The sequence below is a fragment of the Anneissia japonica genome, unplaced genomic scaffold (genome assembly GCF_011630105.1).
Source record: "Anneissia japonica isolate Jap-2015-1 unplaced genomic scaffold, ASM1163010v1 scaffold1949_len687591_cov173, whole genome shotgun sequence".
NCBI classification, from domain to species: Eukaryota; Metazoa; Echinodermata; class Crinoidea; order Comatulida; family Comatulidae; genus Anneissia; species Anneissia japonica.
Genome location: NW_022754854.1, coordinates 132,041 through 149,956, shown reverse-complemented (window position 1 = coordinate 149,956; position 17,916 = coordinate 132,041). Strand labels below are relative to the sequence as shown.

The 17,916-nt window shown below is 37.9% G+C and overlaps 1 protein-coding gene across 6 annotated transcripts in view; it reads left to right on the top strand.

Moving 5' to 3' along the window:
• LOC117123278 overlaps positions 1-17,916 on the top strand; it is a 41,183-nt gene that overhangs the window by 13,405 nt on the left and 9,862 nt on the right. The window contains exon 1 of one of the 6 annotated variants that reach the window (XM_033269137.1): positions 2,638-2,711. The exons of 1 other annotated variant lie outside the window; for it this stretch is intronic. Coding sequence is in view for 2 of the 5 variants with exons in the window: in XM_033269135.1 (XP_033125026.1) it covers positions 5,095-5,121 (27 nt within the window). In the remaining 3 variants the exon portion in view is untranslated. Of the gene's footprint in view, positions 1-2,637; positions 2,712-3,043; positions 3,163-4,972; positions 5,122-6,649; positions 6,776-16,348; positions 16,482-17,916 lie in introns of those variants that run through there. 4 more of the 6 variants (XM_033269142.1, XM_033269135.1, XM_033269136.1 and 1 more) reach the window with 4 other exon arrangements.

The window sequence follows — 17,916 nt, the reverse complement described above, 5'->3', positions numbered from 1 at the left end:
TATTTATTAGGAACACTAAGGCTAAAATTGCTTTTAAAATAAGAACAAATTGAGGCTGAGGTAAAATGTCAAATGAGACTTTTATTTTTTTGTTTTTTAATAAAAAATCTAACAAATCTTATTTGTACTTTATGTTCAGTCGATGTGACTATGTAAATAATACCCTCAATAATATATTACAGTAATATACTCCTGTACAATAATAATTATCTTTGAAAAGTGTGTAAAATAAGAACAAAATAAGAACAATTTGAGTCTGAAATCGGCAAAAAAATAAGAACAATGAGCCCCGGCAAAATTTTACTGATTCTTATAAAAAACAAAAAATGTGTAGCACATCTGTACGTCAGTAGTCTTTGCTTTAACTCTCCACATAATCGTAGTGATATACCTCCCTGGTATCTTCTCACAGGCCCCTCTTACTTGCCACTAGTTACAAATACCAGTATATATTTTGAGATTTTTATAAAGTCGATTGAACCTCCTTTCCCAAAGTAGGCCTCAATGACCTTAGTGAAGTAGGTGTCAGACTTAAACAATAATAATAAAATTTTAAATCATAATATTCAACCAAAGTAGGCCTCAATGATCTTGGTTAATTAGTAAGGTGTCAGACTTCAAAATAATAATAATAATAAAATTTGAAATCATATTATTCAACCAAGCATATTTTTTCCTGTAGAAAAAACTATTCCGAAAATACGTAAAATTAATGACTATATGTTTTTTTGTTTTGTTTTGTTTTTTTTTTTTTTGGTAAATCTCTAATGGCAATATTGGGTTGCATGACCAGTGACTAGGTCGAGAGGACAAAATCAAATCAAAAACAACATAAGACACTTATAATTGGGCTTCTTTCAAATAAATGATCAAAGGCGCAGTTAACTCTCAAAACTTGTTAATTCATTAAAAAAATGTTTCTGTGTATGTCTATTTTTTAATTTTGAAAAGGATAGAGGAAAAGAATAAGGGACAACGCACAATACTTTTCAGCAAAGTTCAATAATGTGGTCTATGTCTATTATGTGTCAATTATGTGGTCTATGTCTATTATGTGTCAATTATGTGGTCTATGTCTATTTTGTCTTTTAGTTTTCCTGTTTGTCTACTTCTTTCGATTTTGATTGATAAACTTCAATTTATTTAAACATTGCAATAAATATTACTTTGAGTATTGGATTTGAGTTTGTAGGACAACACTATGTGTTTGTGGAACATGCACGTATGCCTTGCACGTATGCCTTGCCATGTTCTGATCGGTGCTTGACAGTCAATGTCCATTCTGGGAAGAAAAAAAAAACATAAAATGCTGCAATTAAGAAAATAATAATAATAATAATAATTGTTATTATTTTTATTATTATTATTATTATTAATATTATTATTATTATTATTATTATTATTATTATTATTATTATTAATATTATTATTATTATTATCATGATATAATAATGTTAATCATAATGATGACGATAATGATAATAGGCTTAATAATAAGCCTACATCTTTTATATAAATCATGTAACAATATAAATAAAAAAAGCAAAGTGCAAAACGCCACCAACAAACAGCGATTTAAAAGACGAGTAGATTATTCAACTGGAATAATCCAGTTTGTCATGAAGCTGTGTTTTTTTTTATGTCACTGAATAGGCTTGAGGTTTCATTTCGATATGTCTTTATAACAATGTATCAGAGGCGTGCATTTGTTTTTCATTCATACAGCGATCGATTACAAACTAGACTTACTATGTCTGTTTGTAAAGCAATGGGGGGAAAAAGGGTTTTTTCCCATTGCCATAATTAGAATTGATATTGAAATTACAACAATAAAAAAATTAAAAAGTATTAAGTAAAAAATACATGAAAAAGTTACATCATACTAAAGAAAATTATGAAGTAAAAATATAAACTTTTAAACCAACTCGACGTCAGTGATATTAGGGAGCTTTCGATTGCACGACGACGGTAGGACGTAGAACGTAATGACGTCACTAAAAGTCATCTGCGCATGCGAGAACGTTAAGGTCACCTCGTCGAGTAGATTCTGGAACGCAATTTGGCCAAATCTCGTATGCAGAGAACGTATGGACGCCAGGTAAAACGGTCACGCATGAGTGATTGCGTTCTAGCGTCGCGTCGTCGCACAAATCGAAAGGGTTGAGAGTTCTTATCATTACGCTAAATAACCCGACCCTTTCAGAGAAGGTCTGTGGTTTTTGAGTTTGTCTAGCTTGCGTAAATTCAAACATTTCAAGGTAATTTTGTTTTGTGCTGTCGCTTTAGAAAATGAAAATTTCGTGAACATGAAAGTTTAATTACTCGTTTATTATTATTAAAAATGTGTAGAATGACGACACATATAAATGTATTAAGGTCTTTGTTTGGACAAAGGTTGACGAAGATCCAAGCACAGAAAGTGACCAAAGGGCTAGACAGAAAACCCTGTGCAGAAACACAGGAAAAGGGAATATAAGAAGAACAAAATCAGTAAAAAGACAATGGCTTTTTCTGCTAACGCAGGATCAAAACCAAAAATATAACCAATCAAAATGCATAATGAATATGTATTAGTGCCGCATAGAACATGTTATTATGTTAATGCCAATACTCCGGATGTCTCTTGTAGCGTCACGAGTCAGAACGTTCACATAACATTCATCACCTGCATACTGGTACAGTAATTCGTTTACTTACATCTTAATAGAATCGTAAGTGTTGATCAATTACTCCTTTATGAATTTTCTAAGATTTTCTTGTTATATTGGTATTATTTAAACATACTGTACCGTATTCTTCATAGGATAATGCCGAGATTTAGATTGGATGAGGTTGGTTGGAGTTACATTGTATTAGTCTAACGTTTCTTATTTGCTCAGATATTCAACACATTGGACATCTGACGCCGTAGGCCTATACTGGGAGAAAAACACATTTTGTGTGGAGAAGAAAACATTATTTATGTTTTTCACATATTAGTAGACTCTAAAGTCGTTTAAATAACCCTTTGAAACCCCTAAATTTTATAGTTTCCGAGGAACACTTCCGGGAGATTTTGAGCAACGCCCGACCACGCCCACTTACGTTGTCGTCGCGTAGTGACTCCGGACCATCTTTGGGAAAATCCTGGCACCACCCCTTGGCTGTTATTCACATTTTCTGGTAAAAATTGTATCTAGTCCTCCTGTACAATACTGTAGTCATGTATGTGTTTCCACCGAGTGCTTATGCATTTTGTGGCTCCCTGTTTGCTTGCGAGATCTAAACTGTATATAGGGCCTAGTATGATGATTCTGCCATATTGCCCTGAGCTCTGGTTGTTATTTTTTTTTTCTTCTTCCTTTTCTTCTTCTTCTTCTTCTTCTTTTTTCTCTCTCTCCCTCTCTCTCTCTCGATCTCTCTCTCTTAGTAATTCCAAGTATCAGTGGCGGATTCAGAGGGGGCGTAAGGGGCGTACGCCACCCATATTTTGTGTAAAAAGTAATTTTTTTATAAAGCTTATCAGAAAATTACCATGCTAAATATTAAAAATCAATCAAATACAAACTCAAATTAATTATGGCGCTAAGCGATTTCAGGGGGATTTTCCCCTTGCACCCCTACCAGGGGCCCTTCCATGAGACTTTTACTCATCGCACATTCACGCCCCCTCTTTCTTACCGGGCTGGATCCGCCCCTGAATATAATCTATTTGTAAAATATATTTTTTGGTGATTCAGAGTCAGTAGATGTCAGTATATATTTCTTTTGTATTTATTTTTTTTATTTTAAAATTAAAATCCATTATACAATGTATTTATTTTTTCTCCACATCTTTCCACCTTTGCACAATACCAAAATCATCCTTCACCCATGCTTAAAATGTGTCACCTGTTGTAATTTTAAAATGTTTTTTTTTTTTTGTATCATAGAGTACCTGATTTGATTTTTACAATTTTAACAATTTAATATAAAAATAGATAAGGAGCTCTGACAGTTAAAAAGGTGATTCAGAGCCGTAGGAACCCCACCAGACGCACCGGCTTTGGCCGGGCCACTTTTCTAAATTATGATATTAGTTTTTAAATAAATATATAATGATACCTTCGCATCACATTGTCTTCTTTATGTTGTAATCCCAACACGCGCTTGTTTTTTTGTATTGCCTATGTACATTTCAATTTTGTTTACACTACCGGTATCTAATTTTAGTAATTAAGATTAATTTTGAAAATGTTAAGAGGTATAAATATAAAATAACAATTAACTATTTATAACATTTTGAGGGCTGGAGTCGGCCCATTCCCCTAGCTTGGGCTCACTTCACTTCCGTGCATTAGTTATAACTCAAACCATGCCACCACTATTATACAATATGTCGCAGTCATTCATCGGCATCATGATCACGTCATCGACATCACCATCACAGTGATCGCCATCATCACTGTCATTCATTGTTCTCTCATCATCGCCATCAACATAATCCCCATCATCATTACAATTATTTAATATTTTTTCTAGGCACCCAGGTTAAAAAAGCTTCCACGTTAGGCCCTCTGGACCCCTGTAAATCTAACCACCTTTTCACAAAAAATAATCTGGATCACCCTTCAATCCCAGTGGTCTAATTGGTAGGTCTATTTCTTTGTCATCTGAGATCTGTTTATGGAGGTGTATAATGTACATGGTCTGTCTGTCATAAATAAATCAAGAATTGACTAAAATTAATCGATAAAAGCCTAGTAGAAGTGAACTCAGCACTTAATTAAAAGCATTAGAGCATGAACAATTATTTATTAATTCTACGGTATTCATTAATTTATGCATATTTCCAAATGTACTGCAAAGCACATCTGTGTATTCATAACACATGTTTTATTTAATTGCATATTATTTATATTTCACAATACCCTGTAGGTTGATATAGTCAACGATATTTATCATTTTGTATTTTATATTCCTTGCATTTTATTTATTAATTGAGGAGTGAGCAACTCAATTCATCTAGTGAGGCACTGATAATAAATTGAATTCTGAACAAGTTACTATTTCGCAATATACCTACATGGATTTAAAATAGGTCTACGAATTGTGATTTGACCATTATTTTGAGTCATGCTACTACCAGTCCAGCAAACTTTGGTTGGTTGCATTTTTTTTTGCTATATTTTTTAAAAATTGGATATGATGTAGAGTAGACATAGATAAATCAAAAAAGTATGTGCAACATTTTTTTTTCATACGTTAGGGGGGTTGCCAGCTGTTTCAAAATGGCCGCCATTTTTTACTAAAATTGTCACTAATATTGTATATATATATATATATACAATAAACTATATACAAATATAAATATATATATATATATATATATATATATAATAATAATAATAAATGTAGTTGGCAATTTAGCAACGTACAATGCTCGATAGAGATGATAATATACAGCGTAAATATTGAAAATGTAGAACTTGTAGAACTTGGTATTATCACTCTACAGACAGCTTCATGCAAATGCAATCTTCAGGAGTGAGGGAATACATGGATTGTGTGAGTATATGAATGCTAAGGCAGGTGAAAATGCAAATGAGTTAATTGTTTTTAAGTAGGTATTTGTTGTTGTGTCTGCATTTAGACAATAGCTCGGTTCTTTTGTTTAGTATTGACTGTCGGAATATATTATGTGAAGTTTTTCGGTTATGCATAGGTTGCAGCGGAACATATACATATATATAATGTGTGGGGGTGTGTGTGTTAGTATTATGTAACCATATTACATACTGTGATTTACTTATATTTACCTACATCAGTGATTTTGTAATATGCTAATGTTCATTATCACTTTCTTCATCACTGTCACTGTCTGATGAATCAGAAACGCTAGAAAACGGAATGTTGTTGCAGGAACTCCCTTCCGCTTCGCAGTTACACATCTCAGTACACTAAAGATTATTTCTCCTACACATGCATGTATTATTTGAACATGTACTTATTGAACAGGTACGTCTGATAAGCTCAGCAACTGCTTCAGGGGCAGCCTGCTTTTCCGACAAGACAGGTCTCAATTTACCATCAATTTTGCGTGGATCAGGGATTTCTGGATGAATAAAAGTATCCTGGCTCCATATATTGGCCTGCAGGTGTGCATGCAATACTATGCTGATATAAGGCTCCTGTTGGTGGCAGCTTATCTACACCTTGATTGTTTGGCAGAGTTGTGAATCTTTTCCATCGTAAAATTGAGGCATCTTTAGCAGATACATTCTTCGTTCGGAGAAGACTACACAAAAACTCCTTGCATCCCATTCTCACATTTAATGATGGCATATTCCCTTCCCCAAGCTTAGCCAAAGCATGTAAACATGAGGTGGTGATTTCATAAACATCTTAAGGGCTGTTTTTTCTAACACCATTAATATGCCCTGTAATAATTTATTAATGTTTCAAGCCGCTCAAAATTCTACGGTATTCATTAATTTATGCATATTTCCAAATATACTGCAAAGCACATCTGTGTATTCATAACACATGTTTTATTTAATTGCATATTATTTATATTTCACAATACCATGTAGGTTGATATAGTCAACGATATTTATCATTTTGTATTCGTGTTCCTTGCATTTTATTTATTAATGGAGGAGTGAGCAACTCAATTCATCTAGTTAGGCACTGATAATAAATTGAATTTTGAACAAGTTACCATTTCGCAATATACCTACATGGATTTAAAATAGGCCTACGAATTGTGATTTGACCATTGTTTTGAGTCATGCTACTACCAGTCCAGCAAACTTTGGTTGGTTGCATTTTTTTTTGTAACCTCTGATTTTGCTACATTTCGGACTGGACTATACCTTCTGTGTCCAGATATAACATTTTTCAACCGGGGCTTTTCTGGGCCAACTCTTTAGCATTATGTAGAGGGCATTTTTTGAATACAGTATAAGCCTAATACAATACCGGAAGAATAGGATGCTAAAAACCGAAAGGTCCACTGATTAATCTCAGATAAGAAAGTATAATACATACTCCAAGTATTGAAATACACGCCATCGTGTTGGGATTCAAAACTTGGAGTATGTATTATACTTTCTTAATAGGATGCTACGTAAGGTAATACTCTTTAAAACAATCTTCATATGGGAGGGTCCCTCAGTCAAAAAAAAATGACTTTTTACTACAATTTAGTAATCAATATTCCGGCCCTGAAACCTGGACTCAGAAATACTGTAGAATATTTTCCGACAGGGTACTGTGTTACTTCAGTAAAACAGAATAAATAATCCTCTTTCATAAACATTTTTCTGACCCAAAATTCTCAGAAATATATGGATTTGCTCGGTGGGGGATAGTTTTACTGGATCACTTCAGTAAAAGCGTAATTTTGTTAACTGTATAAAACGTTGTTAGCCTGCTTATATGCGCCAAGGGGACCGTAGGCCTACTCTCGAATCGGCTCCTCGTATCCTATTTACCCCACTGTGTAGAAGTAACATTTGCTCACCTCAGCCCCAAGCATGGTGGGGCTGAGGTGGCATGAACAGCCCCTAATAGTTTTTTAAATCTTGTGTATGCCAATGTTTATGATGTGGAGGGATAGAGACTCTAAAGGTTAGCCAATTGCTATTTCCGGGCATCCGAGGTGCCATATATCCAAAATGTCCAAGCCTCAGCCCCAACCATGTTGGGGAATGGTGTGGATATGCTCTCAGACCCCACTGACTGTAGGCCTACTGTCGAATCGGCTCCTCGTATCCTATTTACCCCACTGTCTAGAAGTGCCATTTTTCAAAATTTGCTCACCTGAGCCCCAAGCATGGTGGGGCTGAGGTGGTATGAACAGCACCTATAGTTTTTTAAATCTTGTGTATGCCAATGTTTATGATGTGGAGGATAGAGAATCTAAAGGTTAGCCAATTGCTATTTCTGGGCATCCGAGGTACCATATATCCAAAATGTCCAAGCCTCAGCCCCAACCATGTTGGGGAATGGGGTGGATATGCTCTCAGACCCCACTAACTATAATGGCCGGAACGCGATTTTCTTTTTCCTGGACGTTTGAGGCAGTGACTATTGGCGGCCATATAAATTCAAAATATCACAACATTCTTCCAACAGCTATGTAATTACAGGCATAAACTATTGTTATATCACTATTTGACGAATGAAACGAACGGTTTTGTCACCGGCTAAATTACACCAACAAAAAAAACATCCACTTCGTAATACTGTAATGCTGAATAAGTCATATATTGAGGTCTGATTTTCTCAAAACTTTGAAATATTTCAAATAAGTCAATGTTGTTTTCCTAGACGTTCAGGTCTAATTATCCAACGTAGTAGGTCTAAATGTGTTCAAGTGTAGGTATGGGTTTGATAAATTAGAGAAAGTATCGTCCCCATCTCGGCCTACTTTAAAAATATTGGTTGCGACGGCGTTTACAGCATAGGAACCAATGATGATAATCGTGTAATGATGATGGTAATTATGTGTGTAACGATACAACGATAATAACAATCCTACAAATTCAATAAAGCAAAACCACAGTTTCATGAAAATTAATGTTTTCAAATGTTTCAGTTTGTCACGACCTGTTTTTCTTCTGAAGTTAAAAGAAAAAGACACATAAACGCGCACAAAAAGCTTCCTTCTACTGTGGTTTCTACTGTTATTACTATTGAAACGTTGTATGCTTGGTTTTTCGTTGGACTGATTTTATACAATCATTCAAGGACAATATTGATGCACAGCAGAAACCGTTAATGGTGGAAACCCCTGAACAATACTGTAATAAACTCGGCAACAGGTAACGGTAATGAATCATAAAATAATATTCATATTCATATTCCAACAGTTTTTAAATAACGTTTAAAAGGTTTGAAATCTCGCGTAAGAGAACAATGAATAGGCCTGCCCGGAAAAACATATCGTTTTAAAAATAGGCCTATATGCAAAAAATGGATCCAGGGCATTTTTCTAAATAATATTTCCGTCAAAAAATAAATGCTGATTGGCCTGTGTCTCTTTACCAGTCCTGCAAGTGCCCGGGCCCGTTTACGTACTGGTATTTTAGCAAGCGTAACCATTGTGGTACTCTCAAGCAAAAATAAGCAAGCATACGGAGGCCTAACCAGAGGCGGTGGCAAGAACCCGACGGGGTCCAAGGTCCCTCACGACAGGAACAAAGTGGGCGTGGTCAGGCGTCCCTCAATCTTTCTTTCATAGACTTATTTCATCGATTTTAGTGTTAATTAATATGTAGAAAATTCATATAATGGTTCTTTCTCCCCGACGAATTGTGGTTTTCCTCCCCGACGGGGGATGTAGCCCCAGCTTCCCCCCCCCGCCCCGGTAGCGCCGCCACTGGGCCCAACGCATCTTAAAGGAGAGAGGTTGTGTGGTACCGTAAATGCTTGAATAAATGCCGCTCTCAAATAAGCGCTGCAATAAAGCCTCCAAAAATGTTATAAGCGCCGCGACGCTTATTCGAGCATTTACGCACAAAGTTTTCGGCCACTTGCAGTTGTCCTATGTGTGCTAGAGTGAAACAGGCTTGTACAGTATTTGAGCTCCGTCGCGGCCTGTAGGCTGTAGGCCTATCTTATCGTAGTAATTGAAGTATTCTGGCCACGTTGAAGCCATTTCAGTAAAACCTCAATTGCTTAATTGTAGAGACACTTAAGTGACGGGATTTTGAAGAAGTTAAATTAGTTTAAATACAGTGCCATTGGCAGTGGCGTATCCAGGATTTAAGGAAGACTGGAAAAAAATATTTCTGAGCAATGTTGTGCAGGCCGGATCATAATTTGGCGGGCCGGATATGGCCAGCGGGTCGGAGGTTGAATACCGGGGCCCTAAAACAATCATATTGTGATTTCTCATCAGAAATACTTAATAGGCTAAATATATGAAGCTGGTATTGGTCACTTGGATATTAAGATTAAGCTACATAGATACTCGTCACCATACGCGGCGTGGGGGTTAAAAAATCCGGATACTTCAGGTAGATTTACACTCTTTAAAAATATTTAAGTTTATAATTATGAAATTCGATATATTCATTCCTAAATTTACAATCACTACAAGATATTGATTAATATAGAAGCAATAGTCCTGACAGATAAATAAAAGGTGTACACAAACAAGAATAATTAGGCCTATATGCTTTATACATGCCGGTGTATAACCTTTAAGAAAATAATACAAATATAAACGCACACACATACAATCACGCGCACATATACAACATCACATATACACGCCGTCCTACAACAAATTTACCGTATCTTAACGCTGGGTCGAACGGCACACTCGCCAGTAGTTTTTGGAGGTGGAACAAGAGAAGGACTATAAGCCGTAGGCGGCTCGGTGTGCACAATTGGCTCATGTGCACACCATCCCAGTACATCATTCGAGACGAGTAGAGAGTTACCCCAGTGTACTAGTCCATTCACAGTTCCTTTCACTGTGGACTCATTCAGACACTGAACAGGCGATAATGAGTAACTCAATAGAATCATGTTAAACTTAATGGAGACTGGCCGATTGATAGATGGATGGACGGACAGACCGACCGACAATGTTGCAGAGATGCGATAACTTGATGCAGTGAAAAAGGAGACAAATAATATCGTGGGGTTGTCCCTGGTTCTCTCTAACCAAAGCAGCACACGAAACCGAGTACCGTGTGACGCCATGGTTGGTTGCGTGTGAAGAGCAACATGTAAGCATTCAATTAATGTTAATGTAATGAGGGGCGGATTTAAGGCGGGGTTCCCCCCACCCTTTTGGAAGGTAGAAAAACAAAGAAAAGAAAGAAAGAAAAGAAAAATGATCGCCCAAAACGCCTCAGAGGCCGAATCCAGTTCACCGAAAACATGAAATCCCTGGCCAAACCCAGTTTGCCGAATTTTGCTGTCACCGCCGTACAAAAGTTCAGTACATTACTATTTTGAACTACAAATGTAATAATGGCAATTATGTAAACTCAGATCCCGGCCATTTTTTTTTTCTCACGTTTTTTCACATGCTTTCTCCCGCTTTACAGAGAAAGTTGCATAGGCGTATTTAAATTATATTAATTTGTCTTTTTTTGCAATGAAATACTGCGAAAAATTTCAATATTTACGTCATCTTTCAATATTTTTCTCGACGAGAGCATCGCCTCTCCGTGAGTGGTGCAGTGTCTGAAATTGTTTTAAATGAAGGTAAATAATAATTACGACTTGACCTTACGTGGAATAATTAGGCATGAACTTACAGTTGCTAAAATCAAATGAGATTTACCCTTATAATACAGGCCAAGGCCTTCTGTGGCTTTTCGCGCCAGATTCTCCCGTTTTTCACTATCAAAATGTTGGCATGTATGACACCTCCAAACAAATTAGTTAAATACCATCAAAAGGGCTTCCCTGAGTTGCTCACCACTTTAATTTACCGAGCCATACTATCAGTGATTTAGGCTTTTAAATCTTAGGAACCAATTTCAAATCTACCAAGGCAAGAAGATATCAGGGGCGGATCCAGCTGAAGGCCACGGGGTGGTGCGGTGCCCCTCCGTCAGTCCCACCGAAAAATAAAAGAGGGAGAAAAAATTGAAAAGAGCTAAAGGCAGTAAAGAGGGGGAAAAGGCAGTGTAGCCACGAGTTAAATGACGGGTATAGCAATGGGTGATAGGAGAGCTTGACCTCTCACTTTGGATTTTCTATTAATTGACGACGAACTCAATACAGCAACGCTATATCCCCGACGCCGATTTTTTTTTTCAACGATTTCATAAATAAGGATGTAAAAAAGGCTAAAAGACGGAGACCTATAGTAAGACGAGTTTTTTTTAGCCATTATTACGGAGTACCCAGCCAGAAGAGCTATCCACACTTAGTGGCGTAACGCTCTCGTGCGGCTGTCCGTAGCGCCGCCGATCCTTAGGGTCCCCTTCGGTGCCCCCACCCATGGGGTTTTCGCTTTATAGCACCCTGAGCCAAAAGGGCTTTGCTGATATATAACTGCATGTGTCTCTAATATCGAATGTAGTACATGAGTCATATTTTTCCAGCTGGGGGGGGGAGAGGGGTGGGGTGAGGGTGCCCAGCCGGCCATGGGGTGAGGTGCCCAGCCGGTCAGCTCCCCCTACAATTTGTCAATTTCATTTTTAAAAGGAAGTATATCAAGTTTGAATAAGTGCCAATTCTGGACATCTAGAGGTGTCATAGTCATAATTTGCTTTGCTACTCCCAGTATAGAATCACTAAAATAGGTCTTTGATTAGGCCTAGGCCTATATCTTTGCGACGCCTGTGAGGGGATGGGTATCAAGGGAGGGGTAGCATAGCTCCCTTCGGGAACAAGTCAATAATGTTTTCAAGGAACACTGAATTGACAAAGCATTTTTACCATCTCGGAGTGCCATTTCCGAGCGTCAAGGGGGACCGATTCGTAAAATTTGCTCACCTCAGCCGCAACCATAGTGGGGCTGCGGTGCGTGTGAAAATGAAAATTTGTAAAAGAAATTTAGAAAAAAGCAAAATTTATAGTCCAATTTAGTTACGAGCTTACCATTTCCATTGTCATAATCATACATTTTTTTGCCTCAGTCCCTGTCTGTCAAAATTTATCCCTGCCCCCAACCTCTACTTTGAGAACCTGGATCCACCACTGGACTACCTATTGGGCCCCTCCGTCAGAAAAGTTCTGGATCCTCCCCTACATGTGATGAGATCAGTTGGTTTCCCTGTCTTAAATTTAACAAGAAACGGAGTAGACTTTTAGAACACTATAGCGCCGCCACTTCGTACAGATGCAGTCATGCTAAAGAACATGGACCTATTATTATTAAATAGGTCCATGGTAATAGTAAGGGAGTATTCCATCATGAATTTTATACTGCTGATAACATTTCACTGCTTTTAACGGACTTTTGGCAAACTTGGTTTCGGCCAACTGGAATTCATTGATTTTGAGTCGGCAAACTGGTACTCGGCAAACAGGGATTCGGCAAAGTGGTCTCGGCAAACTGGCATTCGGCAATCTGGATTTCCACCATCTGGCCTATCCCCCTTTGCTTGACCAAAATAGCGTATTGAGCTAGGCGATATCAACGCGTTTGTAAATAGTAGGCGACTAGGCCTAGGCCTTCGAAATTTGTATAATAAACGGATGTTTGTGGCAATCCTCTAGCTAGGGTCCCAGTCCCATGGTATCTCCAAAGTAATATGTAGTATATCTGGGGCGGATGCAGAGAGGGTGCAGAGGGTGTGGTCGAAATGGACGTAGGATTTTGAAAGTGGGGGGGGGGAGCCGTTATGCAAATTACGTAGGACCCCGGCGGGGTCCAGGGGGCGAAACCCCTTGTGAAGTAGCGCACTCTGAACGTTCTTAGGATTGTTTGAGAGGATAAAGTGAAAATTGCAATAGACGCATTATAAATAAGCGCAACAATAATTACAATAAATCAACAGTAGCAGATCCAGGAATTCGAAAGAGAGGTGAAGCAGGGAGGGACTTTCACAGACCGAGGAACCACCCACCTCAGCCCCACCATGGTTGGGCTCTCACACTTAAATTTGAATATATTTTTCTTCTTTTTTCTCTTAAAAAAAAACGAAGGGAGGGGGATGCGGGCATTTAATCCACTTCTGCTCAAAACATTCTTTATCCAAAATAGTCATAATCACGAAAAATGGACATGAAAAACCAGATCACATCCTAAAAAGAAAATGTATGGACCCTCGCCTCAGCAATCACTAAGACATACATCAGGAGCCGGCTCGATGGAGTTTAATTTCATACCCAGGGAAGGGCACAGATCTGTGTGAGTGGACACCTACCTCAGACCCAACCTGGTTGGAGCTGAGGTGAGAAAGTTTGAGAAAATAGTACCTCTAGATGGCCAGGAATGACACTTTTAGTAAAATTCATCATCATCATCACATCACCATTAGTCATAATGAAGCGCCAAATTAAATTCTTATTATCATTAATTTTTGACATCCATAAAGATCTTATTAATGTGTATGTGATATACCATAGAAAATAAAGCTTAAAACATTGTCTTTGAGTAGGCCTATGTACTTTACATAGGCCTACTTCAAAACCGTGATTTCACAACCACCTCAGAGCCACCATGGTTAGGGCTGAGGTGAGAAAATTTGTGGAAATAGTACCTCTAGATGACCGGAAATGACACTTTTAGATAGTAAAATTCATCATCACATCACCATTATATAGTCAACATGAAACGCCAACAAAGTTCTCATGATCTTTTATTAGGGATCTACTTAATATCCAGGACAACTTAGGCCTAACTATAGCTTACTAAGCTTTAACTATACTATAATAATTATGATCAACAAATCACAACTATTTTCGCATTTAGCACAATTTTCTTCACTTTTTATTGCTATTAATATTATCATCAATTATTACTATCGTCATCATCATCATCATCATCATCACTGTTATTATTATTAGTAGTAATATTATTAGTAGTATTATTAAACAAAACTTTAAAGAAACTTGCAAAAGAATAAAACGAAACTGAATCATATCAGTTTCGCATTTCTATATCTTAAAAGACCTGGCCTGAGATATATGGATTTAAGATTTTTTTAAATCACGCTTAGGCATGTGTTATTATAGTAGGCCTATGTAACGTGTGCATATTTACATAGTTTAGAAGTATTCATTTTGAGTGATCCCTGAAAAGAATTTGTATGGGCTAGCAAGAACAACCTTTAAAATTTTAACACTGTGTACAACAAAGGGGGGGGGGGGCGGCTCCCATGGTTCACCCCACACCCCACCCCACCCCCTGTATACGTCAATGGGTCCAGTGTACATAATCTGTTACACAATGCAAGTGCACCTCCTAGTTTCGTTACCTCTGGGTATTCAAACTATGGGTCGCGACCAAAGTTGCCAAGATATTGCAGGGTCGAAGGACATTTATTGTTGTTCGTGACTGGTAATAGAACTTGTTATGCCTTGCTTACTTTGTTTAAATGTAACTGTATGCAAAGTATTGTTTCCTGAATTGGGCTTTCTTCCACAATGTAAAACTAGATGTTTTGCTTCTGTGTGATATGTGTGCTTCGCAATGAGTACCTCTATGTTTAGGCCTTATGCCAAATAGTTACCTGCTTGGGCGTCCAAACTTTGACAGTGTTGTCGGTGACTGGTGATAGAAATGGTCATGGCTTATTTTCTTTGTGAAATGTAACTGTATGCGAAGTATCGTTTCCTGAATTGGGCTTTTTCCCGAAAAGTAAAAACTAAACATTCTTTTTCCATCATATTGACCTTGATTCTTATGTTTGTTTCTCATAGACGACTTCACGTTTAGGCCTATGCCTATATCAAGTCAAATATGGTTACCTGCTCGAACGTCCATACTTTAACAGCTCCTCCTACTATATTTCGCCTTAGCCAATGGATAGGACAGGGACTATGACAATTCCCTGGTAGGACTAATCCTGTAGGAGTATTCCCAAACCAAAATGAAGTTACAGGCATAATCCTAACAAAAACACAGTAATTTTTTTTTCTGTCGTACAAAGTTTGTTCAAATTAATACACAATCGGTATTTTCTGTGTAATTTCACTTATCCTATCCACCAAATACAAGGGCTTTAAAGGGTAAAACCCTTCGCCTGTAAAATCTCGGGTCTACTCTTATTATAAAACTAAGTTTTTTTAATCTGCCAGGAGCCTATGCCATATTTAGCTGAACTAAGCAGGCCCGTAGCCGGGGGTGGGGGGGCTTTGTGGTTTGGGAGAACCCCCTCTTTTCTAGCAAACTCTTTTCTGGCGAACCCCCTCCTCAAATTCCCAACTAATACAATGTAGACCCACCTACCCAGCCACCCAGTCTTGGGCGTTTTCAAACAAATCTGCATTTATAGCATTATTTAGACCCATAAAGGCTTTGGGGGTTTCACCGACCCCGCCAGGGCTTCGACCCTGCACACCACGCCCAGAGGACCCCCCTTGGAAGAACCTGGCTACGGGGCTGCTAAGATTCATCGAATGATTATGACTTTTAGTTTCTTTAAATATTTTTTTTTTTATAATTTTAGTTTTTCTTGTGGGCCGGAATAATTTGCCTCGCTAGACAAATTTGGCCGCGGGCCGCCTATTAAGAACGTATCACAGGCTATAGTACGATAGGACCTCCAGGGACAATCGGTAAACATTGGATTTCATACTTCTAGGCCTTATCAGTTTGATTTGAATAATATTAAATGATGCAGGCTAGTAATGTGCATGAAGCGTACAACAGGTCTAACACGGCATGATTGCTTTGAAATCACCGTTCACCTTCCCCCCCCCCCCCCCCTTTTGGACATTTCTGGATCCACCCCTGCCGTTGAGATGGAAAGGCCTAACCTAATTCTCATGTGAACAGTAGCAGTCGTTCACACTAGACTAGGCCTACTACTACGAAGGTCGCTGGTAAGCCAGATCTCGTAAGCCAAAGCTGGTCATAGTTATTATGCCAGTCAGAGGTATGTAAACACTTTTTATTTTTACTATTCATACATGATTTTTAAGTAATGACGATGTAGAGCCCAAATACAAAGGCAGGTCGACGACTAGTTTGTTCATCATGGATAAACCTAGCTCCTATGATGTTCAGGCCCGTAGGCGGAGGGGGGGGGGTGAGGTGCAGAGAGGGTGCGGACGCACCCCCTCCCCCCAATTCCAAAGGTCCACTTTTTAAAACCTATGATTTCACAAAATCGTTCCTAATTATCATAAAATACTATACCATGCGTTGCCTTAATTTGCTAGAAGCTTATCTAACTGTTGATTTTTAATAATGTGGTATGAAATTTGTTAGAAATTGATCGTCTCCGGTGATTGCGGATTGATCTATATAATATGAAGAATTTTATCGATAGGCCTGCAGATGTACAGGACATAATAACGTTACTTTTTCAGGTCCCAAAAACACACAAATTAATGTAAATGTTAATGAAATATTCATGAATTAGGTATGTGTTTGAGAAATCTGTTATGTAAGACCCTCAAAATGCTACTTTTGTCACTTTTCTCACAAACCCCCTCCAGGCCTCTGCCCCTGGACCACCAAATTTTAAAAAGTCCACTTTTCAAAACCTATTATTTCACTAAAATCCTAATTATCGCGAAATGGTATAGTATGCATTACATTTTTTTGCTCGCTCTTCTACCTGTTGATTTTTAATAATGTGCTACGAAATCTGTTGGAAACTATCAGCTCCAGTGATTGCAGATTGCTCCATGTCATCTGTAGGCCTACAGATGTAAAGAACATGAAAAATTACAATTTCACAGTGGTGGATTCAAGGGGGAAGAGCCCCCTAAAATTATAAAAGAAATGGAGAAAAAAGAAAAATCAAAATTAAAGTTTGTCTGAGAGTGCCATTTTGAGGTACCATAATCATAAATTTTCTTACCTCAGCCTCAACTAGGTTGGGGCTGAGGTGGTATTAACCATCTGTCTGTGCAAGTTTCTCCCTTCACCCCACCCTCTATTTCTCCTGCTTTACTGTAGGTCCCTAGACAATACTCAAATTAATGTAAATTTAAATAGGATATTACAAATTATGGATTTTAGAAATCCATTAAAAAAGACCCTCAAAATTCTAATTTGTCAGAGCTTCCAGAAGATTCGCCCCACCCTCGCGGGGATCCCTAGGCAGTCGCCCATCGTAAGGTCCACTTCGGTTGCAAAACGCACCTCCCCATCGAAAATCCTGCCTACGGGCCTGATGTTTGGAATTCATTGAGATCGTACTACGTGGAAGAAACTTTGACTTTTGTTTGGACATTACAACAATTATGAAGTCATAGGCCTATTAAATGTAGAGTGATGCCTATCAAATAACTAATAATTCAGTCAAATTTGTCGAATATCCGTAACCACCACCGAGGAAGGAACAGATACCTAATAATTAT